This window comes from Martes martes (genome assembly GCF_963455335.1).
Source record: "Martes martes genome assembly, chromosome: 11".
Lineage (NCBI taxonomy): Eukaryota > Metazoa > Chordata > Mammalia > Carnivora > Mustelidae > Martes > Martes martes.
The window spans coordinates 67530331-67552718 of NC_137899.1; the positions used below are offsets into that span (position 1 = coordinate 67530331).

Consider the following 22388-nt stretch of genomic DNA (forward strand, 5'->3'; position numbering starts at 1 on the left):
AATAATTTTAGGTGCTAAAAAGAAAAAGAACAGGGTGAATTAGCAGAGGGTAATGAGGATGCGGGTGTTATAAACCTTAGCTAGAGCCAATAGAGAAGGCTTCTTTGTAGAATACACACACACACACACACACACACACACACAAAATGACTAATATAATAGAAAGGGTCATGAGGAGCTGGGACAAGTTTTGTAAGAGGTGGGGGCTGCTGATGGCCACTTCATGGCATAAAACTAGGAAAGCCAGAACCCAGTGGTGAAAGATGAGGTGCAGGGAAAGGAAGGGGCCAGGTTCAAGGGATCTGTAGATTGCAAAAGAGCCAGGGATTTTTCCAGAGAGCGATGGGGAGCCATGGCTGGGTTTTGTTTGAAGGGGCTGCTGCTATCTGATCTATGTCTTTAAATTATCATGCTGAATGTCATGGGGAGAAAGGGCCTTAGGGGACAAAGGTTGGAGCAGAGAGATGAAGTAGGAGGCCATTTTGGTCCTGGAGAGAGATGACGGTGGATCACAAAGAGTAACAGGTCACAGGGGAGACAGGAAAACAGACAGATTTGGGATCTACTGTGGAGGTTCACCTGATACAATTTATTAATGAAGTGATGTATGATGGAAAAAAGTGGGAGGAAAAGTGAGAATCGAAATTGACTCCTTTGTTCCTGGTTTGGGCCCAGGGAGGGGCAGAGCATAGGTCTGGGAGTCACACCACACCTCAGCCCCTGAATTCCTGTTGGACCTATGTGACTTTGTACATCCCACCTACCCCCACAGTGCCCCATCCATTCTGTTCTCCTCAGATTTCCCTGCTTGGGTGGGAGCAGAGGACATGGCTTTACATGTTTACATTATTTCTCATATTGGTGAAAAGAAAGGGAAATAAGAAAGAAAGGTATGAAAATGATCACTTACAATTATCCTACTCTCAGTCTAGTTTCCCTAAGCTATTAGTTACTAAGCCGGAGATGATAGCACATCACCCAGGGAGGGAGAGGTGGGCAGGGAAGAAAAGAGAATGGAAGAGAGGGAAGATAAGGGAGATGTTATGTACTAGGAGAGAGTAGAAGAATGTGGGGGGGCCAGACAGACCTGGGCTCACATCTTGCTTCTATGACTTACGAGCTGATGTATTTGGTAGGGTGGTTAATCTCTCTGAACCCAGATTTTGGCACCCACCAAATGGGATAATAACACCCATTTGTGCAGTACACTAAACATGGCTGCCACCGTTTTGCACTTCTTCCCACGGAGAGGGGTGACCTACTTCCCAGTCTTCCAAATGAACCTGGCCTTTTAACCTGCTTTGGTCCGTGGACCGTGGAGGAAATGACAGCATGTCGGGTCTGAATCCAGACCTTCAGAGGCCTTGCAGCTTCCGCTTTTGCCCTCTTAGAACTGTCTAGCTGTGAGCTGGAGCCAGCCTGCTGGAGAGGCCACAGGAAGGGAAATCAAGGTGCCCCGGCCAACAGCTGGCCAACTACTAGATTTGTGAACGAGCCCATTCTAGAACATGCAGCCCCCGTCATCTCCCCTCTACCACCTGAATACAGCAGCGGGAGTGAGTTGAGGGGATACAAGCGGGAGGACCCCCCAGCTGTGCCCAGCCCCCAATTGCCAGCCCACAGAACTGTAAGCTAATGAACGACTGTTGTACAAGTGTGGAGTGGTTTGTAAACTCAGCACAGGCTATCTGACACACCAGTTAAAAGCGTTGTGAGGTTTAAGCAATCCAGCACATAAAAACGCACAGTTTCTGTTCCAGCTGCTGAGACCATAGGGCAAAGACATATTCTCTGTGACTCTTTTTAAAATAGAAACTCAGAGGGGCGCCTGGGTGGCTTAGTGGGTTAAAGCCTCTGCCTTCGGCTCAGGTCATGATGTCCTGGGATCGAGCCCCGCATTGGGCTGTCTACTTTAGCAGGGAGCCTGCTTCCCCCCCGCCTGCCTCTCTGCCTACTTGTGATCTCTGTCTGTCAAATAAAAAAAAAAAATCTTTAAAATAGAAACTCAGAAAACTTCTTTGAAAAACATATTGCAGTATCAATAGCATTTTTACTTTTCTATGGCTGAATTGTGCTTTTATTGCCGATAGCTAGTATTTTCACTCCATTTGGGCTGATCAGGCTCTGTCAGGCTCTAACCTGACCATCACCTAGAACACCATCTTTATGAGAAAGTGCTCAGTGAGTTCCAAACTCTAACATTCACAAGAACATTGGCAGCAAGAGAGGGCCATTTCCTCGTGAGAGGCTGAGCACACTCAGGGCAGAGCAGAGCGCAAGCAATGGTGAAGAGAAGAAATAAGCAAACAGTGCTGAGAGATGCAGGATGGCGGGCTGGGCTACTTTAGCAATATATAAAAAGCTAATGATCAAGAAATGAGAGTGCAGACACAGGAGCCATCCCATCTTGTTATTAACTCAATGCATACTTATGAGCACCTGCTATGTGCTCAGAGGCTTAGGATACAAACGTGAATAAGAGAAATCACGGACCAGGAGGGCAGCCCGAAGACTAGAAAGACAGTCTAGTCCTGGCAGCCTGTAAGCACTACGGTTCAGGGACCTGTTAATGCTTTGGAAGCACAGAGGAGGAAGAAACGCACTCTGCCTTGAGGAACTGGGGACAGTTTCCTGCAGAAGTTGAGTGTTGGAAAATAGGGGGACCTCATTCAACAGGAAAAGGCAGAAAAGGGCTTCAAGGAGAGAGGTGTAGCCTTTATAAAGCCTTGGATGTGAGAAAGAGAAGAGTTGGGCGTTCCCAGGGTCTGTGGGAAAGACAGAGTGAGAGAGATAGGAAGAGATCCCATCTTGAAGTGCCTTGAAGGGCACACTGCAGTGCATGGGCTCTGAATGCTCTAGAATCTAGATTATACACCAGTGGTGTCAAATATTTTGCTTTGTACCCCCCAAAGGAAATTTGAAAAACTATGTACCCCTTCCACATTTTAATGGGTGTTAAAGTATTATTAATGGATATTAATTTACATAGTTGCAGAGAGTATAATTCTAGGCAGACTATAAATATTATAGTAGGAATCATACATTAATCTCTATGTATCCAAAGGAATCTAAATACTATAGTGATTTATACCTACTCACAACCACTGGAAAAAAATATAAGCTCAAACTCTTCTTTCACAGTGAGAAATTTATGTTGATAATCCCTCCCTTGAATTCATATTTCAATAAAAAGTCTACTTCCTTGAATTTTTCTTCCACTATAGAATTTTATCCCAATGTAATATATTTTTATGGTTGAAAGTATTTTATTGATCACACTGTTATACCTCTTAACACTAAAAATATGAATAAAATTTAAATGAAAATTTTAGTTTCCTGTGAATATAACTCTAAGTATTAAAAAAATTCTTCTGGATAGAGTTCTCATTATTAGTAAAATTAACTTTTCTAAACAATATGTATTGCCAATTTGATAAACAATTCCTAAATAACAAAAGTAAAATTTTACTGGAATTGTACTTCTTAAGGAGATGATTAGTCTTTTTGATTAGTACTTATATCTGTTGAAGAATGGCAACTCCATATCATGTCTATTTCTATTTTTCATTATTAAAGAGGTAGGTGCTGAGAAAACATGTTTGCTTAAGTAAATGGAAATGGGAGGACTTTTGATAAAGTGATGTCCCTCAATTCTGTTACTTCTTCTGAGTTAAATGTCAAAAATCTTAAAGTGATCTATCGTTGGAAATTATTCCAAATGATCCATCACCTGACAACTCCATTAACTACCCCTTCAATTGTGTTGAAAGCAAAGAACTAGAAACCACCTGACTTGCAAAAACAGTTGTTATCTAATCAATGGAGTCTTTCTTTTTCTCAATTTCTGGGAAGTATATTAAAATAAGAAAATAGTTTTAGTAAGACTCTCCTTTTAATTATACCCATTACAATTCACCTAGAGAGCCCTTGTTAGAACTTAATATACTCAGAAAGAATTGGGAAGTTGAAATATTATTCATTTCAATATACTTTTGCCCACATAATATTTTAAGTATAATCTTTTATCTTAATGCCTACTTCATATATATCTTTGTTGAAGTTGGAGCTGCGGATTTAGTTCATCATGTTATGAGACATGTCCTCTGTGTAATCCAAAATGGCAAAGTCAGACCTTATCATTTATGCCATGAACTAATCAGATTATCTTTCAGAAAACATATGGCTTCATTTTTCCTTTCATTTCTGTGTTTGAATTCTAAAATAGATACTTAGAGATAGAAGATAGATGAATAGAAAAATAGAGGGATGAAAGGGTGAGTGGGTGGGTAGGTGAGTAGACAGATGGATGAGTGGAAAGAAGGATAGACTGATAATGGATGGAGGGATAGATGGGAAGATAGATGATGTTTGGATAGATAGAAATAATAGATCATCTTTGACCATGCCCAACAGTTTTTATGTACAAACCTACTTTTTAACTTGAAAAATTTCCACCTGCTAAAAAAGACTTACAACTACAAAAGTTCTTACAAACGTTTTGTTGAAAAAAAGTGTTTGATTTTAGATTGTCTTCTTAGCCACCCAGATTTAGAAATCAAACAAAACAATAAAATAAGATCCGAACCCCATAAATACATACCTAGACAATTTTGAAAGGAAATATAACAAAATATCAATAGTGTTCATCTGGATTTTGGGCTTACAGTTGATTTTATTCTTTTTTTTTTAATGATTTTATTTATTTATTTGAGAGAGAGAGAGAGCATGAGAAGGGGAAGGGACAGAGGGACAAGTAGACTCCCTGCTGAGTACAGAGCTGGACACAGGGCTCGACGCAGGGCTGGATCCCAGGACACTAAGATCATGACCTGAGCTGAAGTCAGATGTTGAACCAACTGAGCCATTCATGCACCCCACAGCTGATTTTATTATTTAAAAAACTTCTTCGGTATTTTCTAAAATATCCCTGAAAGCCACATACTCCTCTACAATTAGAAAAAACAACAAATTGTATTTTATCAAATAATTTCTCATTGACTAAGCTTTTTAATAGTTGCCCTTTACCCTACTAAGCTCTAGGAAAACATGAAATGACATTTTCTAGAATACCTTCAGCTCCCTGCTGGGTGTTTTTGCACACTGTGTCTCAGTTAATCCTCTTCCTCAAGGGATTGTTACTTTTTACAGATTGCTACATTTTATTGATGAGAAATATGAGGCTCAGAGAAGTTAAAGGACATATCAAAGGCCTTTTACACAAACAGGAATTGCACTGTTAACTGGCTAAGTCATTCTATTCCAGACCAGTTGAACCTTGAAATCTATAGGCTTCTAAGTGTCACACTGAATATATTAAAATATGGGATATTGAAAGTGAACATTGTCAATAACATTTATTAAAATAATCACTGCTGTATTGTAGTCTATATGATTTGTACATATTTTTCCACAGTATCCCTTTCACTTTCTAATGATATTTCCTGGAGAGCAAAAATGTTTAAATTTAATAAATTTGTAAATTTATTATTTTTATTATGTATAACATATATATTTATATATAACATGTATGTTTATATATAACATATATTTATTATATATAGAATTTTCATATAGCCCTTTTGATGTCATATTTAAGAATCTTTAAATCCAAAGTCACAAAGATTTTCTTCTACATTTTCTAGAAGTTTCATAGTCTTAGCTCTTATCTTGAGACCTAAGATCTATTTTGAGTCATAATTGTGTGTGATTTTGAAATCAGATATATCACTTCTCAGGAAATCAGATATATCACTTTTCCAACAGTGGTTTTCTAAATTTTGGGATATTCTGGTTTCTTTGTGTTTTCATTAAATTTTAGGATCAGTTTGCCAATCTTTACCAAAAAAAGATGTTAGGATTTTGATTGGAAGTGTGTTTAGTGTATAGGTCAGTTTGGGGAGTACTGCTATCTTAACACCACTGTCTTCCAATCCATTACCATGATGCTGCTCTCCATTTCTGTAAAGCACACTTTCATTTCTCTCAGCAATGGTTTTTAGTTTTCAGTGTTGCATTCCTTTTGTTAAATTTATTCTTACATATTTTTTAGTATATCGTGAATGGAATTTTTTCCTCAGTTTCAATTCTTGAGAATTTGTTGTTAATATAAACAAATATAATTGGTTTTTATATTACTCTTAAATCCTGCAATCTTATTAAACTTTCCTACTCAATATAGTCGTTTTATTTAGATACCTCAGGATTTTCTATTCAGGATCATGCTGTCTGAAAATAGAGACGGTCTTACCCATTCCTTTCCAATTTGCAGACTTCTATTATTTTTATTTCTTTATTAAACTGATTAGAATTTTCAATAAAAATTGAACGTGGTGAGAGTGGACATCCTTCCTATGTTCCTGATCTTAGGACGAAAGCATTCAGTCTTTTATCATTAAGTATGAAACTGGCAGTAGGGTTCTCAAAGATGCCCTTTATCAGGTTAAGAAAGTTCCTTTTTATAATTTATTGAGTGTTTCTGACATGGATAGGTGATAGATTTTGTCAAATCATGTTTCTCTTTCTTTTGGGGATGCTAATGTAGTTACAGCCTCTACTAATTCAGTATATTCCATTAATTGATTTTCAGATGTTAATACCATCATACATATCTAGGATAAATCCCAGTTGGTCATGGTGTATAATTCTTTTTATATGTTGCTGGATTCAGTTTGTCAATATTTTGTCAAAGATTTTTGTCAATTTTGGATTTTTCTTGTAGCATAAGTATTTAAAGTTTTAAATTTTCCTCTAAGCACCGGTATAGCTACATTCCATAAAATTTGGTATATTGTATTCTCTTTTAAGCTGAACTATTTTCTAATTTCTCTGATTTCCTCTTTTATCTATTTTTTAAAATTTGTGCACATTGTTTTTTTTTTTCCTTCCAGATTTCTTCTTGTTGTTGATTCTTAATTTAACTGGATAAATGTTTGTGTGATTTCAGATTTTAAAAATGGATTGATACTTGTCTTATTGTCTAGTATATGGTCCATAGAGGACAATGTGCCATGTATAGTTAAAAAATAATGTGTACTTTTCTGTAGTTGAATGGAATGTTCTATAGATGTTAGTTGGGTCAAGTTAGTTGTTAAGTGTTGTTCAGGTCTTCTATATCCTTACTGACTTGTCCCCTTGTTCTATCAGTTACAGAGGGAGGAGCATTGACATTTTCAACTGTACTTGTTGAACTATCTGCTTTTCTTTTGAATTTTTTAATTAAATTTTTAAATTTTTGTTTTTGGGGGCTCTGTTATTAAGTATATGCACATTTACAATTGTTACTTCTTTCTTGATGTATTGACCTGTTTATCATTATGGAAGATACCTTTCTCTTTGTCTTAGGATTATTTCCTTTTCCTTTTCCTTTTCTTTTTTCTTTTTTTTTTTTTTTTAAGAGAGAGAGAGACCATGAGCAGGGGAGGGACAGAGGGTGAGGGAGAGAAAGAATCCCAAGCAGGTTCCACTTAGTACAGAGCCTGATGTAGGGCTTGATCCCATGACCCTGAGATCATGACCTGAGCCGAAATCAAGAGTTGGACACTGCATTGACTGAGCCACCCAGGCACCCCAGGATTGTTTCATATCTTAAAGTATATTTTGTCTGATAATGTTTTATTTACTCCAACTATCTTACTTTCAATCTATTTGTCTTTGAATCTAAAGTGCGTCTCCAGGAGACAGAATATAGTTGGGTCTTGTCTTGTTTATCTCTTTGATCATCTTGTGTTTTGACTGGCAAGGGCAGGTCATCCACATATGCGGAAGCTAATAAACAGCTGTGCAAACAGACAGACGGACACAGCATAACTTTACAGGGATTTTACTCCACTTAATGCTTTGTAACATTCTTTTCTTTCCTCTTTCCCGTAGTACATTTGATCTATGATCTAGTTTCACCCTCCTCCCCAAAATTTATTCATAGTCTTCCTGAAGAAAAGCATACTGTTAACTTGAGTTCTTTCAGTTTTGCTCACTTGGTGACCTTTCCCCAAAGTTGCGACTCTCTCTCTCTCTAGACTGTCTTTGTGGTCTTTCCTCTTCAGAGTTGTGAGCCCAGAACAATCCAGGAAAAAAACGAAGACGGAGTGAAAGTTGAGATGATCAGAAACCTACCATTTGTGTTAAGGTTGGAGTTAAATTCTAGAATTTGAAAATAAAAGTAGGGGAATTAAAGAGAGGAAAAGGTGTGAAATGTGGGGGACAAAGTACGGGAGCTTCAGCGGGGAGCCAGGGGGTGACCTGTTAGAGTAGCTCGGTCTGCAGGACCTGGGAAGGTGGTGACCTGTTAGAGTAGCTTGGTCTGCAGGACCTGGTAAGGTGGATGTGAGCTGCAGGCCCCGAGAGTGACTTGACTGTGTTGCTGAGACAAGCCCCGGAGCTACAGCAGCCGGGAGACCCCACAGGGGAGCTGTCAGGGCTGGGGACAGAGGCGTGCATTCAGAGGCTGAGAACTTAAATGGCAGAGGGGTACATAAGCCCGCCCTCAGAACTGAGACCAACCCTCAAAGAGGAAAGAAGAGAACCCTGGTGAGGGAGGGAGAGGGCTACTAAATGTAAACACAGAAGGGGTAACATGAAGAGTTTTCTGTTAGCTGCAACAGTGGTGGCTTAGCAACAAGTGTTCAGTTACAAGAAAAAGGGAAAATGAAATTTCTGGATATAAGATCGCGATCATAAACTTTCAAACTTTTTGCCAGCTCTGTCTAAATCTTCCCTATTTTTGTCAGTGACCCTGTCATCTTACCACTCACCACTTTCTCTTCATCATTCAAACTAAAAAGTCATCTCTGACCACTCTGTGTGGGATGCCGGGGGTGGGGTGTGGGGAAATGGGGGTTAATGGACTCTGAAGATGTTTTGTATGTTTAACCAAACATGCATGAGGGGGAAGAAAGGTGGTGTCTTTTTTGTTTTTTTTTTTCTTTGTTTTTTTTTTTTTTAACCTTTTAGAAGGTTTCCTAAGCACCACATTGTGCTTTATAAAATAAAAATTTTTAAAAACCCTCAAAACTCAATGAAATAATTTAAAATGTCAGTGATTTAGAAACATAAAGATTACTTTGCCCCTAAATCACCCATGTAGAGAAATGATGTTTTGCAGAAATGAACATGGCTTATTATTGATTCCATAACATTTGGAAAGTGGCAGGAAGGAGCACTGCTTATTCAAGCACGTTAGAAACAGCATTTGCTTAGTGATCAAATGAGAGGTACAGTTCCGTGCCAACAAATCATGGTAAACTGGGAGGGGGTCACTGGGACTTTGCACAGCTTGATTCTGCAATATGTTTAAGCCCATGCCCTCCACTTCTGCCTGTGGTCTCTACTGCAAAGGCTACTTCTGGGACTGATACTAAGGTTTTTGTTTACATAGGGATATTGGCTTAATCTCTCAGTCACATCTGTGGTGGTTTCTTTTAGAGTTATCTCTCTAGTCACAGCACTCCCCACTTCCGTGAGTACAGTCTTCTCACCCCACGCCTCCGACAAACACATCTGTGCAGTAGGCTCTCCTCGTTGCCACCTGCCCCTTACTCAGTGGCCTAAAACTTGGCCCAGATTCTTGGTTTAACAGCAAGGAGAGTCCATCTCTGTGTGTGCTGAGAGATGGTAGGCAAACACTGGACTGTGGGAGCCCATAATTGGCCAAAGGGCCTAGAGCAATAAAACCAGCTGGTCTGTGAGGTCAGAGATGGAAGCAGTACCAAAAGGCCAGGGAAAACTCCCTGGGACCCTGGCAGCCACCATTTTTGGGATCCTGGCTCATTGTTTTTAGAAAAATGGAGTGAGTTCTGTTTTTCTGACTTTTGGTTCCAAAATTCATGCTTGGGATTCTCATAAGAAAACTCCTTCCTTTTTCTTTTTGCTTACCCTGGCTTAACTCAAGTTAATTCCTGCTACTTACAACCCCAGGAGTGATGATTGGGGTTGCGAAAACCCAATGTCTAGGAAACAGGATAAGGGGATGGGCACATGACAATAGGAAAATAATAGTTAAAACAATAATTTTTTTTTAAAAAATATGGGATTAGATAGGACACAAAAAGCACAACAGGCAAAAGAAAAAAAATAGATAAACTGGACTTCATCAAAATGTAAAACTTTTGCACTTCCAAGGATACCATCGAGAAAGTGAAGAAACCCCTACAAAATGGGGGAAAATATTTACAAATCATATATTTGATAAGGGATATATATCTAGATGATATAAATAACTTTTACAATTCAACAACAAAAAGACAGTAACCCAATTTAAAAACAGGCAGCTGAGGGGCACCTGGGTGGCTCATTCAGTTAAGCATCTGACTTTGAATTTCAGCTTGGGGTATGATCTCAAGGTCTTGGGATCTAGCCCTGCGTCAGGCTCCAGCTCTGTGCTCAGCATCGAGTCTGCTAGAGATTCTCTCTCCCTCTCCCTCTGCTCTTCCCCCTACTCGTGCTCTCTAAATAAACAAATACAATCTTAAAAATAGAAGGGTAAATGGCTTGAATAGACATTTTGTCGAAGGAGATATGCAAATGGTCAAAAGCACGTGGAAAGATGTTCAACATCGTCATTTTGGGAAATTCACATCAAAACTAGAATGAGGTATCCCTCCATATCCTCTAGGATGACTATAATAAGAGAGATGGGTAATAACAAGGGATTGGGGAGGTTATGGGGAATTCGTACCCTCTCGTTCATGAGTGTAGAGATGTAAAACAGTGCCGCAGCTCTAGAAAACAGTCTGGCAGATCCTCAAAACGTTAAACATTGAGTTACCATATGACCTGGAAATTCCACTTCTGGGTATATACCCAAAAGAAAAGAAAACAAATGTCCACACAAAACCCTTGTACATGGATATCTGTAGCAGAATTATTCAGAATAGCTAAGAACTGGAAACAACCCTATGTCCATCAACAATGACTAGATAAACAATGTGGGGCATATCCAGACAATGCAATATTATTCATTCATAAGAAGAAAGGAAGCTGGTGCATGCTATAGCACGGATGAACCTTGAAAATCTTATACTAAGTCAAAGAAGCCGATGACAAAAAGCCATGCATCCTTCCATTCCATTTATAGGAAGTGTTCATTAGAGACATAAGGGAGACTAGTGATTTTCAAGGGCTGAAGGGACGAGGAGATACGGAGTGACTGCTAATAAATATTGGGTTTCTCTTTAGCTTGATAAAAGTGCTTGAATTAAATGTTGATGATCAAGACACAGTTTATGAATATACTAAATAAACATTATACTTTAATGTATAATATGTGAATTATATCTCGACAAAGCTAGAAAATAAAATTTTATTTAAAAAAATGTGGGGAAGAAATACTGTGTCCCAACCTAATCACTTAGAAAAAAAAAAAACAATCACAATTAATCACACTTGCAGTGACATCTAAGGCAAGTTTTTAACTGGCTGTGTAAACTTGGCCAAGTTGCTTGTTTCTCTGAGTCTCAATTGTTTCTCCTGCCCAGTGGAAGTAATGATGATTTATAAACCATAAGGTCATTCTAATGATTAAATGAGATAGTCCATATAAATCCCTTGGAAGAATGTTAATTACACAATATGTGCTCAATAAATGTTAGCAGTCTCATAGTTATTCACTTACAAATGTAATTGCTACGGCTGAAGAGCCCTTCCTTTCCCCACGCACCACTCCAACTAGCCCAGATGCAACTCAGAGAAAAGATAGAGGGCAGCATTGAGAAATGCCAGGAAGAAGCAAGAATGGCTGCAGACCAGCAGCAAAAAAATTTCATGAGTAAGAAACAAATTACGATCACTAAAAGTGCATCTTCATCAAAATGGATGGAACCCAATTAATTCAATTGAACTGCATGAAAAATGGGAAAGCATAACTACTTCCATGTGTTGAGAAGGTGACTCTAAATATTTTATTTTATTAGGAGCTTATAAATCAAGGCCAGTGTATACTTTTATGAACAAGGGAAAATTTTATTTTGGAATGGTGATTAGGATATCGCCAGCATCTAACAAAGATGATTCCCTACCACTCAGTTGGGTGATCAGAAATCCTACTGGCTGACCAACTTTTCTCAAGGTTGCCCAGCACCTTTAAAGAGAGAGGTAATGACAATGGAATCTTTGAGACCCCTGCAGCTTCCGTCTTTGGCAACACTTGGGTGGAAACACTTCTAGAATTCTAACACTTTACCCTACTCCTCTTCCTTTTCACCCAGCTTCTATTTTCACCTTCCTCTGGCGACTCCATGAATATGATGAGGTTCTTGCGGTCGGCAGTTATCTGCTTTGAAGTGGCTTGCCTTCGCTCTGTGCTTCTGGGCTTTCTGCTGGCCTCCCAAGAACACTGGGGTTTATAGGGTTCCTGGGAAGGCGGGTATCACCATGTGCACTAAGTGCAGTTTGGCTTTCATCTTAAAAACCGTAATCTTTACAGTCCAGATTCTCATTTTTTTTTTTTCCTAAACTGGGTAGTGAAGTCCTGAGAACAGAGACATTTTAAAAATTATTGGTATTCACCTTTGTGTCTCTAACTCAGAGCACAGGGCCTGGCATGTGGTGGCCACTCAATGACCATGTGGGGGGTGGACACGAGGAAGGTGCCTTTGTGCCAGTGGACTTGAAGTCATATTGTCCTACTTTTCATCAGAAAGGAGTGGAAGACTAGCCAGTATCCCTTCTCTTCTCCTGCCTCCTCCACGATGCTCCTCCTCTTACCACCAGCTTCCCTCACTGCTTCCTAAGACATGTCCCACATTGGCCCTGTAAACCAGAGCACCCCCAGATTCCCTTTAAGGAGATCCACCATCCCCTTGTTGCTGGGACTGTTGGTGTGAAGGGCTCACACCAAGTGCTTCTGAAGGCATTGCCTCCACCCAAGGGAGCTCCCCATGGGGTTGGTTCCTATCCAGTGACTGCTCAGTGTGGCAGTTCCAGAGTCTAGACCCACCTCAGACCACTCTGAAGAGCCATTTTGGCTCCAGAATTCTCTGTGGGATTGACAGAGGGGGTGTGTGTGTGTGTGCGCGCGTGTGTGTGTGTCTACAGCACAGCCCATATTTTCCTCCTAACTACTCCTGCTGCTTCACCCTTCCTCGTGGTGATTTCCCCAAGAACACACCTCGATGGGACACCTGGGTGGCTCAGTGGGTTAAGGTCTCTGCCTTCGGCTCAGGTCATGATCTCAGGGTCCTGGGATCGAGCCCCACATTGGGCTCTCTGCTCCGGGGGGGGGGGCGGGAAGGCTGCTTTCTCCTCTCTCTATCTCTGCCTGCCTTTCTGCCTACTTGTGATCTCTGTCAAATAAATAAATAAATAAATAAATAAATAAATAAAATCTTTAAAAAAAAGAACACACCTCGATAAACTCCCCTGTGTACAAATGCCTGAGCCTGTTTCTCCAAGGAGCCATCCAGACAGTGAGACCCCCAGCTGGGACGGCCAGCAGGCCCTGGCTCAGCACAGTCCGTGACAAGTCAATGTTGATTGCATGACCGACTCCTCTCGCCCTCGCCTTTCTTCTTACCATGAGGACAGGTCAACAACTCCAGGCAGAGTTAGCCAGAAGTTGTGAACTGGGAAAAGGGGTGTTAAAGCATCATCAATCCTAGCCAGCAACAGACTCCCTGAGCTCTGGGGGCCATATTTGCATAGGAAACCAAATGAACCCCCATGGCCAAAGAGGAGGGCCACAAATTCCTCAACACTCCCCATGGAAAGGAGGGAACTATGTCCTCTACCCTTGAGTCTGAGGGGAGGGATCAGGACCACCTTCAGCAATAGAAGATGATGCTGAGGTCACAGGCCATTTTCCTTCTACTGTGCGATGCTGCCCACTATCTTTCTGACAGAGGTAAGAATTTCAGGCTCTTCTAAGGGTTGCCCACCCAAGAGAAAAAGAAGTGCCAGTCACCAGCGAGGTGGAGGACTTTCACAACTAATTCAAACTAGCAACTGGGTAGGGTACTTATGTGCGGTCATGTGAAAGCTCAGTCTCAGGCTCAAAGGTTTTCTCTGTTGGTGAGGCTGCTGGCTCCCGACCTGGAACTCACAGCTAATGACGTCATTAGACAGATGATCTACTACCCAAGAGGAGTATTTGACCCCATTGTTACGTCCACTTGAAAAATAGACAAAACCCTTACTTACCTACACAAGTGTGGCCCTTGGAGTGTCCAGTGCTGGGCTGGTCGTCAGAGGCTGGATAGGCCAATGTGTGAAGGGGCAGGAGTAAGGACAGAGTTGTCGCCAAAAGGATATTCCAGAGGGACTTCATCTCAGGACCGTGCACCGGGAGAGATCAGCCTGTGTAGAGAGGCCGCCCTCTGAGGGACGCCAAAGCTGGGGCCACAGAAGCTCTTGCTCAAGCTCCCCTTCTCTCGCGTCCTCTCTTGGAAACACTCCCCACCACACACTCCCCACACTCTCACATAGACACACTTTTCATAAGTGTGAAGGGACTAGAAAAACATACAAACACTCACAGACCCCCTCGTTCCTCTCGCGGAACCCCTAGCGAGAGCCAGAGGCCTGCGCCCGGTAAGAGCTGCGAAGAGTCTCTGGGAGGCAGGGTTTCTGAGTTAAAAGCTGCAGCCAAAGGACAGACCCAAGTGGCCGCAGCGGCAACAACGTGCCCTTCTGTGCTCGCCAGCTGAAGTCAGTCAGAAGCACGGGAACCTCAAGGCTTACCGGAATCATCCTGTGGGGTGGTTAGGAGGCCCTTCCCCTTTCGCTTGTGCAAAATGAAACAAAACTAAAACTGAAGGTTTGGAAAAAAAACCCACAAACACACACCCTTTAGCAATGTGACCAGCAGCGTCTACACATTCTAGAGATTATAATTTGCTCTATTCAGAAGTTATCTAGTTTTCTCTAAATAATTTTGTATGGTGAGATCGAGGTCCTTATTCTGTGGCTGAAGAATATTCTGGTCAAGTCGTTCTTTTCCTCAAGCTTCCTCTGGGCCTTCAGTCTAGTAGGCAGGGAAAAAGCAATGTAGACAGGAATGAGCACTCAGCACGGCTGGATTTTAAATCTAATGAGAAAAAGGATGTGCTGGAATTAACCTCTTCATATTTACTTGACTGTGTGTGATGCATCTCTTTTCTCCAGAATTTCAAAACATGTTTATATTCCCCACCTGTAGATGATTTGTTCACTTTTAAGAGACCAATTTTCTGTTTTGAAGATGAGACCCAAATACTGTTTTTCTGGGTTGGGGGGGAATGGAACCAGATCATAGATAGAGAAGAGACATATAATCTAAGTGCTTTGCTTTGAAATAGGATACAGCAAAGTCATTGCCATTCTCAGGCAAGATAAGGGGATTGGGCCAAAGTCCCACCATCTAGATAAGCCTGGGAGATCCTGCAGTTTTTATTCCCCTTTGTTTAGGCTCTGAGGAAAGCTTATTATAAAATGCGTGAAATATTATGAAAGCTATGAGACTTGGTAGAGAGCTTTCCTTCTCCTCTTCCTGCTTTTACTTAAGAAATAACAATTAAAATAGCAGGCAGAATTTTAGAGTTGTATTCTTTCCAGGATGTAGGAAATACTAGTTTTTATGGTTTGAAGATTTCTTGGTAAGCACTAGTTTAATAAATGCCAATTGGTCAAATCTCTGAATCTGCAGCAGAGACATCATATGCCAGAATGTTCTCCTGCTTATGTCCCAGGACAGGTTGGACCAACAGATGCCATGGATGACCTTGGTCACCATGGAACTGTGATTTCCCTTGAGGCTGGTCCTCAAGGTCCCTGACCCTGTGACCAAGGAAAGCTCTGGAGGTCACCAGGTCATAGGTCACCACAGAGGGCAGGGCCTAGAGAAGTTCTAGAGACTTCCTGGAGAGGCCACATAATGGAATGATTAAGAGCTTATACTGCAAAGACAAAAATGTCCAAATATAACCTTTAAATGCTTCAGTTTCCTCATTTATATTGGAATAGTAATAATATTTGTCCTACAGGGTTGCTGGAAGGACTAACATAGATGATGTAACCCAACTATAAAGCAGTGTACCTGGCAAGAAGACAGTTCTTAGTAAATCAAAGCTTTGGTTATGATTCCAGCAGGAGTGTGATGAAATCTGCACCCCAGGCCAGCCTTGGAGAGAGGGATAAGACACCCGCACAAGATGCAGGCCAAGGTGTGGGGAAACGGCATGGGTTGGAGAAGGCAGCATCTATTGAATGCCTTCTGTGTACTGGGCAACACTCCAGGAATGCACAGTTTCGTCTGCTAACACATAGGTAGGTGAGGAATCTTTCGGCAGCTTCCAGAAGAGCACTTGGCATCGACTCTGGGCCTCCTGAGGTCCTTTTGGTCTAGATTTATAGCTGTGAGCAGGCTGCAAGCAGGCCTCTCGGGGTGAGAGGAATTTCTCAGCGTAATGCTGTATGCAAGTTTTCAGCCTTGGTCAATGTGTGTGTAAAGCCTGCAGTTCTGCCTACAACCACCCCCCACCCCCCAGGCAGGAACAGTGAGCCCTGAGACAACCTGGGGTGCTTGGGCTTCTGGGCTGGCCAAACTGGGAATTCCTGGCTTAGATGTACAGCGCTGACCAAGTCCTTGACCGTTTCCAGGGGTGAGATTTCTCAGCTGTGCCAGTATGTCATAGTTATACTTGACACATTGTAGGTTTTCCACAGAGTGATTTTCATGCTTGAAGGTCAAGTTCTTACTGGGCAGGATCAAAAGAGGAACATAGAAATCAGGAAGTGATTTCTGCTAACTAATGTTAAAGCAAAAGTATGTGCCTGCATTCCCCCGAACACAACCTTACTGTCACCAAGTCGGGGGTTCCTCGAGGTGTCCCCCAGACTGGCTTCTCTCATTTCCCCCCACGGGGCTGCCTTTGTTCATTGATCATTGAGTGCGCAAGACCTAGGATCTCTGCACAACTTGCTGAAAGGCCCTGGATCTGCCCGCGGCTTATAATAACTAGCTGGACCCTGGGCAATGTCCCTAGGGGACCCCCGCTGTCAGATGCTCCAATTCGGATTTTCTCAATATCTGCTTTGAGGAATGAGATTTCTTCCTTGCAGCATTTTGTTACTTTACTCAGGGAATTTCAAACCACAGTCCCTGTAGCAGAAGCCTGAGTGTTTCTGATTCCCAAATGCTGCACCTGTGGTTCTGGTTTGTTCTGTCTGAATATGCTTCCTGATTATTTTTTGACCTGCCTTGGCCTCAGCCATCTCATTCATAGCAAGTCCCTTAATCAGGGGGGGAAAAAAAAGACCTAGATGGCAGGAGATACTGTAGAAGCTGATGCTGTCACAAAAGCATATCTTCCCTTTGACTTTCTCCCCTTCCTGACACCAAGGGTCCCTCTCTTTGCTTCTGGCTTCCTCTCTTTGCTTCTGGTCCCTCTCTTTCCTTCTGGCAGGAGATACTGTAGAAGCTGATGCTGTCACAAAAGCATATCTTCCCTTTGACTTTCTCCCCTTCCTAACACCAAGGGTCCCTCTCTTTGCTTCTCTGCGGTGGTGCTCGGTTCAGACCCACCAACCCCAGACGCTTTGCTGACACTCTCCTTCCCAGTCAGAGCTTATTATTCTAGCTTTAGTCAATCCTCTTTCTGTTCTGTGCTAGGGAAATAGTAAATTAATCCACAACAAGGCTGCACATCTGCTAATTAAAAGAGATAGGAATTTGGGGGGGGGCTACATTTTCACTGTGGCTTCACTGTTTCTTAGCTGTGTGCCTTTGGGTGAGCAGATCTACCTCTCTGGGACTAGTTGATGTCACTGTAAAATGGGACATGATGCCAATATTATAGAAAATTCCTAGGATTAAAGAGACGATGTGAGTAAAAAAACCCTAATAGCAAATGTTAGATAAATTTAAAGCTAACGATCAATTAACATTTTCCTTCTCAAGTAATATTGGAATTTTATCATGCTTTGCTTTGTACATTTTCTGAGGACATTTAAAGAGATTTCCATTTTAGTAATTCACGCAAGTAGATGCAAAGATGGAATTCAGAAAGCCTCAGGGGAGTGGCCACCCACAGTTCCTATACCTGGTCAGGGGGGGAATTGTGATGTAATGTGAGTAGTAAGCATGCAGTGGGCAGTGGGTGAGAGTGTGGCGACCAGGAATGTCTCTCCCAGAGGTATGCTTGTAGCTTCCAGCAGGAAGAGCCATGCACCAAGAGATAAGCCAATGATCCTCTAGTGACGGGTGGTCAAACAGCGGTGCAAAGTAATCTAGACACACAACAGGCTGTGTGCTCCAACACTCTCCACAAACCCCACACCCTCATTCACACACTTCTAGGTTCTGAGATTTTTAGAGCTATGTATCTGGCAGGGATATGCGATTTATAACCATAGACTTCTAAGGAGGGTGCATTCTATTAGATACCACTGCTTTTGTCTGCTGGGCACCTGGTCAAAGTTTGGAAAAAGGAGCTGTGGTGAGTGAACCATGTTTCATAAGCAAGGCAGAAGAATTTGGACATAATCTAGAAGGAAGAGGGTAGGAGCAGAGAAATAAGAGTGAAGGAAGAAGCAGGACAGATGAGACACTAGGATCTTTCTGGCTAGAAATCAAGAAATAAGTGCGGGGAAGTGGGGTGGCAAAAGACTGGGCTAATAGAAAGGTCTGATGTAGAATTGCAAGTTGTTTGCTATGCCATGTGCGAAATGGTCCTTGGCCCAGATCCTGAATGGATTTTTGTGGAAATCAATGAGAACCACTTTCCTGTTTGGATCAGAGCAAGAAGAGGCAGAGGCAGAAGGAAGTGCAGAGGCAGAAGGACCAAGAGAATACAAGCTCATGAATTCACAGGTGTCTTGGGAAGGGCTTTGGACTCTCATGTGCTATAGATTGGGGAGGGGGTAGTCTTCAATCACTTTGAGCAACATCTCCGAAGAGTAAAGTTTGAATGCACAGAGAATAAAATCAAATAAACATCATCAAAATAAGCTTGAAGCTCATGCATTCATTTTTTTCATTCATTTTTAGATAAAAGAAGTCCAAGGTTAGGTCATTCAGGAGGAGTCTGGCAGTCCCCTGATGTTTTCAGGAACATAAGCTCTTCATTTTCCTTTTTTAAAATTTATTTTTAAGATTTTTATTTAGTTATTTAACAGAGGGAGAGAGAGAGAGAGAGAGAGAGAACAAGCAGGGGGAATGGGAGAGGGAGAAGCAGGTTCCCCACTGACAAGGAAGCCTGATGTAGGGCTCCATTCCAAGACCCTGGGATCATGACCCGAGCTGAAGGCAGACACTCAACCAACTGAAACACCCAGGCGCACCTCCTCATTTTCTGTCCCACTATCCTAGAACTGATTTTCATCTTCAAGATCAGCAAAAGTCTAAAACGGCTGCTAGTGCTCCAGCTCTTGTGTCTACATACCAGGCCAACAGTAGAAGAAAGCAGAAGGCTAGTGGAACCCAAACCTACCCCTATAAAGGTGTTTCTTCCCAAACCTCCCCCAACACCTTTGATTCCATCTCAGGTAAACAAAACCCAGAGCTGGCTGCAAGGGATGCTGGGAAATAGATTCATATTCCAAGTTGTAAGGGAAGCTGGAGCAGGTGGTCTTTATTCTGGTGGCAACGTGTCCAGCTAAAAACCAGGGTTCTGAAAAGAAAGGAGAAATTGAATTGGAGGCACTTGCCTACCATGTATATTACACATAAATGTATATTAACATTTTTCTTTCTGAATTGAATATATTTGATTAGGTCATGTGAGTTTTTGGAAGATAAAATGAGCAGGCATACTGGCCTGTCCTATTCTTCTCAGTGGGGTTTTCTTTGAATGCTGGGCAGACTGATGCTCCCCAAATGCACTATCCCCTCCAACTCTTATCATAGAGACTATGGGAAAATGAGCTGGCAAAAATCCTCATGAAAATCACAGCTGAGGCCAAGACGAGTTGGGCCAAGCTGCGGTCGGGGGACCATCATGAGTAAGACAGGCTACCGCTATACTGGGGAGTTGGCCACTACATAGAAAAGAAAAAACAAAAACATGGACTAAATCTCTTCTGCAAATACTTTCTTGAAGGAACCCCAAGGAAAATGCATTAAGGTGCAAAAGAAATGTAAACAAAATGCTAAAAGCAGCTTCAAGTTTCACGGCACAGCACATATAGGACGCTGCAGTTGCAGAGGGCCCTAAGGTTACGGGGTCGACCAGAGAGCTCATGGTCAACGTTCTGGGTGATCAAGCGGCTACAGAAATGGCAACCCTGTGAACTTGCCTCAACCGGAGGGGACTCTGTTCCGTGGCATGGGCCCCAGCTGTGCACAGCAAGCTCAGACCACTCTGTCTCTTCAGGCTTCTCCAGAGCTCCTGCATCAAGACTGAAAGTCTCTTGCTGACTCGCTGAGTTGTTGCATCAGGAGTCAGTGAAAGACAGAGTGAGGGGGGATTGCTTTGCTAGTGCCTGGCACAGAGCAGTGCATCAAGCGTCATCCCTAAACTCCTGCCAGTGTTTCCTTTGGGAGGATGTAGGGAGGAAGATGGGGTGGGGTTGAACATAGAGTTCATAAGCAGAATCAATATATCCCTGAATGACCTTATGTTAAGATCATATGGGCCTTCAGGAAAAACAGAAAGATAATGGGGAACTCAAATATAAAATCAGTGTTAAAGAAAAGTAGTAATCTTAGTCAAAACACAATAGATCATGTTATCCTGTTGCTTACAACTGCTCCAAACTCCTCAGGGCCACCAAACGAAAGGGTGAATTCCTCAGAAGGTTCATAGGGATCTTGTTATCTCCCCAGCCAAGTTTCTAGACACTTTGCTATGTGCCCTATGTCCTGGTGACACCAAATTACCAGTGATGTCCCCAGACATTCCCAGCTGTTCATGCCTCAGTGCCTTTGCATGAGCTTTCACTCTGCCTAGAGCGTTCTCCTTATCTTCCAGGACAACTCCTCCTTTTCCATCAAGGCCACCTCACTGAAGACTTCCTCATCCTCTGCCAAGTACAAGTTGGCTCTGTCCTCAATGCTCCCAGGACACTATGGGCAAGCCTCCCTAGCCCTCGCTTCTGCGGCATAGCCACGAGAGTAGGCATCTGACTCCCCCACCAGTGGGAAGTTCCTAGGGTGCAGCTTATTTAGTGCTGTCCCCACAGAACATGCACTGGACTCATGGCAGGTACTCAGTCAATGTTCACGGGGGAAGAGAGGAGTGAGCCAGAAGAGAAAATATGTTAGCTCTTACAGCAGAGAAGTGGAGCCCATGAGGATATTTTTCAAAAATGTCCTCAGGAGCATTATGTGAGGGGAAGAAACATTAAAGGCAGGCAGTATATTTGGGGTTCAGAACTCAACCCTAGTGCACATACTTCTGAGTCAGATCAGGGAAGGGCTGAGCATCCAAGTCGGATTTGAGAGGCGGTCCCTGGGTACAGAGAAAACAAGAAGTGAGACAGTCATGCTGTCGGGGGGTAAAATCTAGAGTCCTGCAATTTCCTCCTGGGTTTTCACAGTTTTTGTAATAAGGTGGTAAAGCTGATTTCCTGGGTGACTGTGGGTCTGAGCCAGCCAAGGGGAGCAGAGAAGGGAAGCACGGGGAGGGAAGAGTGTCATCTTGCCGAGGGCTAGAATGAGCTGCTCTGAGGAGCCGTGAGGAGGGTGACCTCACTGGCCACACTGACCCCCCCCTCCCCAGAGAAGGAAGACAGGTGGGTCTTTGTCTCTGCACCTGCAACAGCAGATCCTCTTTGCCTCTTGGAGATGCCCGAACCATCTTTGCAAATTACTTCTTGCGGTGATTTGGGGTGGGAGGAGGATGACCAACTTAAACAGAGATCACAGAGGAGCAAAGTGAAGCGAGGGCGGTGGGCCTGGGTACTCTGCCACAGGGACCGACACCTAGAGAGTCAGTCTGAATTGACCTGCAGTTTTCTCCTCATCCCACATCCTAAATAATGCTTTTAAAAGTCACTCATAATTTTTTTTTTTTTTAGTTTTGCAGAATTTTAGTGTATGTGCGTGTGTCCATGTGTGCATATGTCTGTTGGATTGAAGATGGTCCCAAATTCTTTGACACTCTCACTATTGAGATATGGGTCCATTGGCCCTTCTCCTGAATCTGGGATGATTCATGACTGCTGACCAAAGCCGTCTGGAAGGAATGTTTCTGGGCTAGTGCCAGGCGCAGACTTTCGGAGGACTGGCAGCCTCTGCTTTGGTTTCTCAGAGCTCTGAGCTTCCAGGTAAGAAGTCTGATGGCTCTGTTACAGAGATCACACGCAGACCCTAAGACCATGTGGAGAGGGAGAAGTCCCCTTCTGACTCAGCCTTCCAGCTGTCACTCCAAACGCACCAGTGATGAGAGTGAGACCAACTTTGACCTTCCAAACAAGAGCCATCCGGGACCCTCCAGACCAGCCCAACTTCTAGCTCAATGCCAACAAAGCTCCTCCCCTAC

The 22388-nt window shown here is 42.6% G+C and overlaps 1 protein-coding gene across 1 annotated transcript in view; it reads right to left on the bottom strand.

Moving 5' to 3' along the window:
• The window catches only part of AOAH (acyloxyacyl hydrolase), a 168305-nt gene extending 153623 nt beyond the window's left edge, over positions 1-14682 (bottom strand). The window contains exon 1 of the mRNA XM_080818199.1: positions 14131-14682. Coding sequence (XP_080674325.1) covers positions 14131-14257 — 127 coding nt within the window. The 5' untranslated portion in view covers positions 14258-14682. The remainder of the gene's footprint in view (positions 1-14130) is intronic.
• Between the last annotated feature and the right edge of the window lie 7706 nt (positions 14683-22388).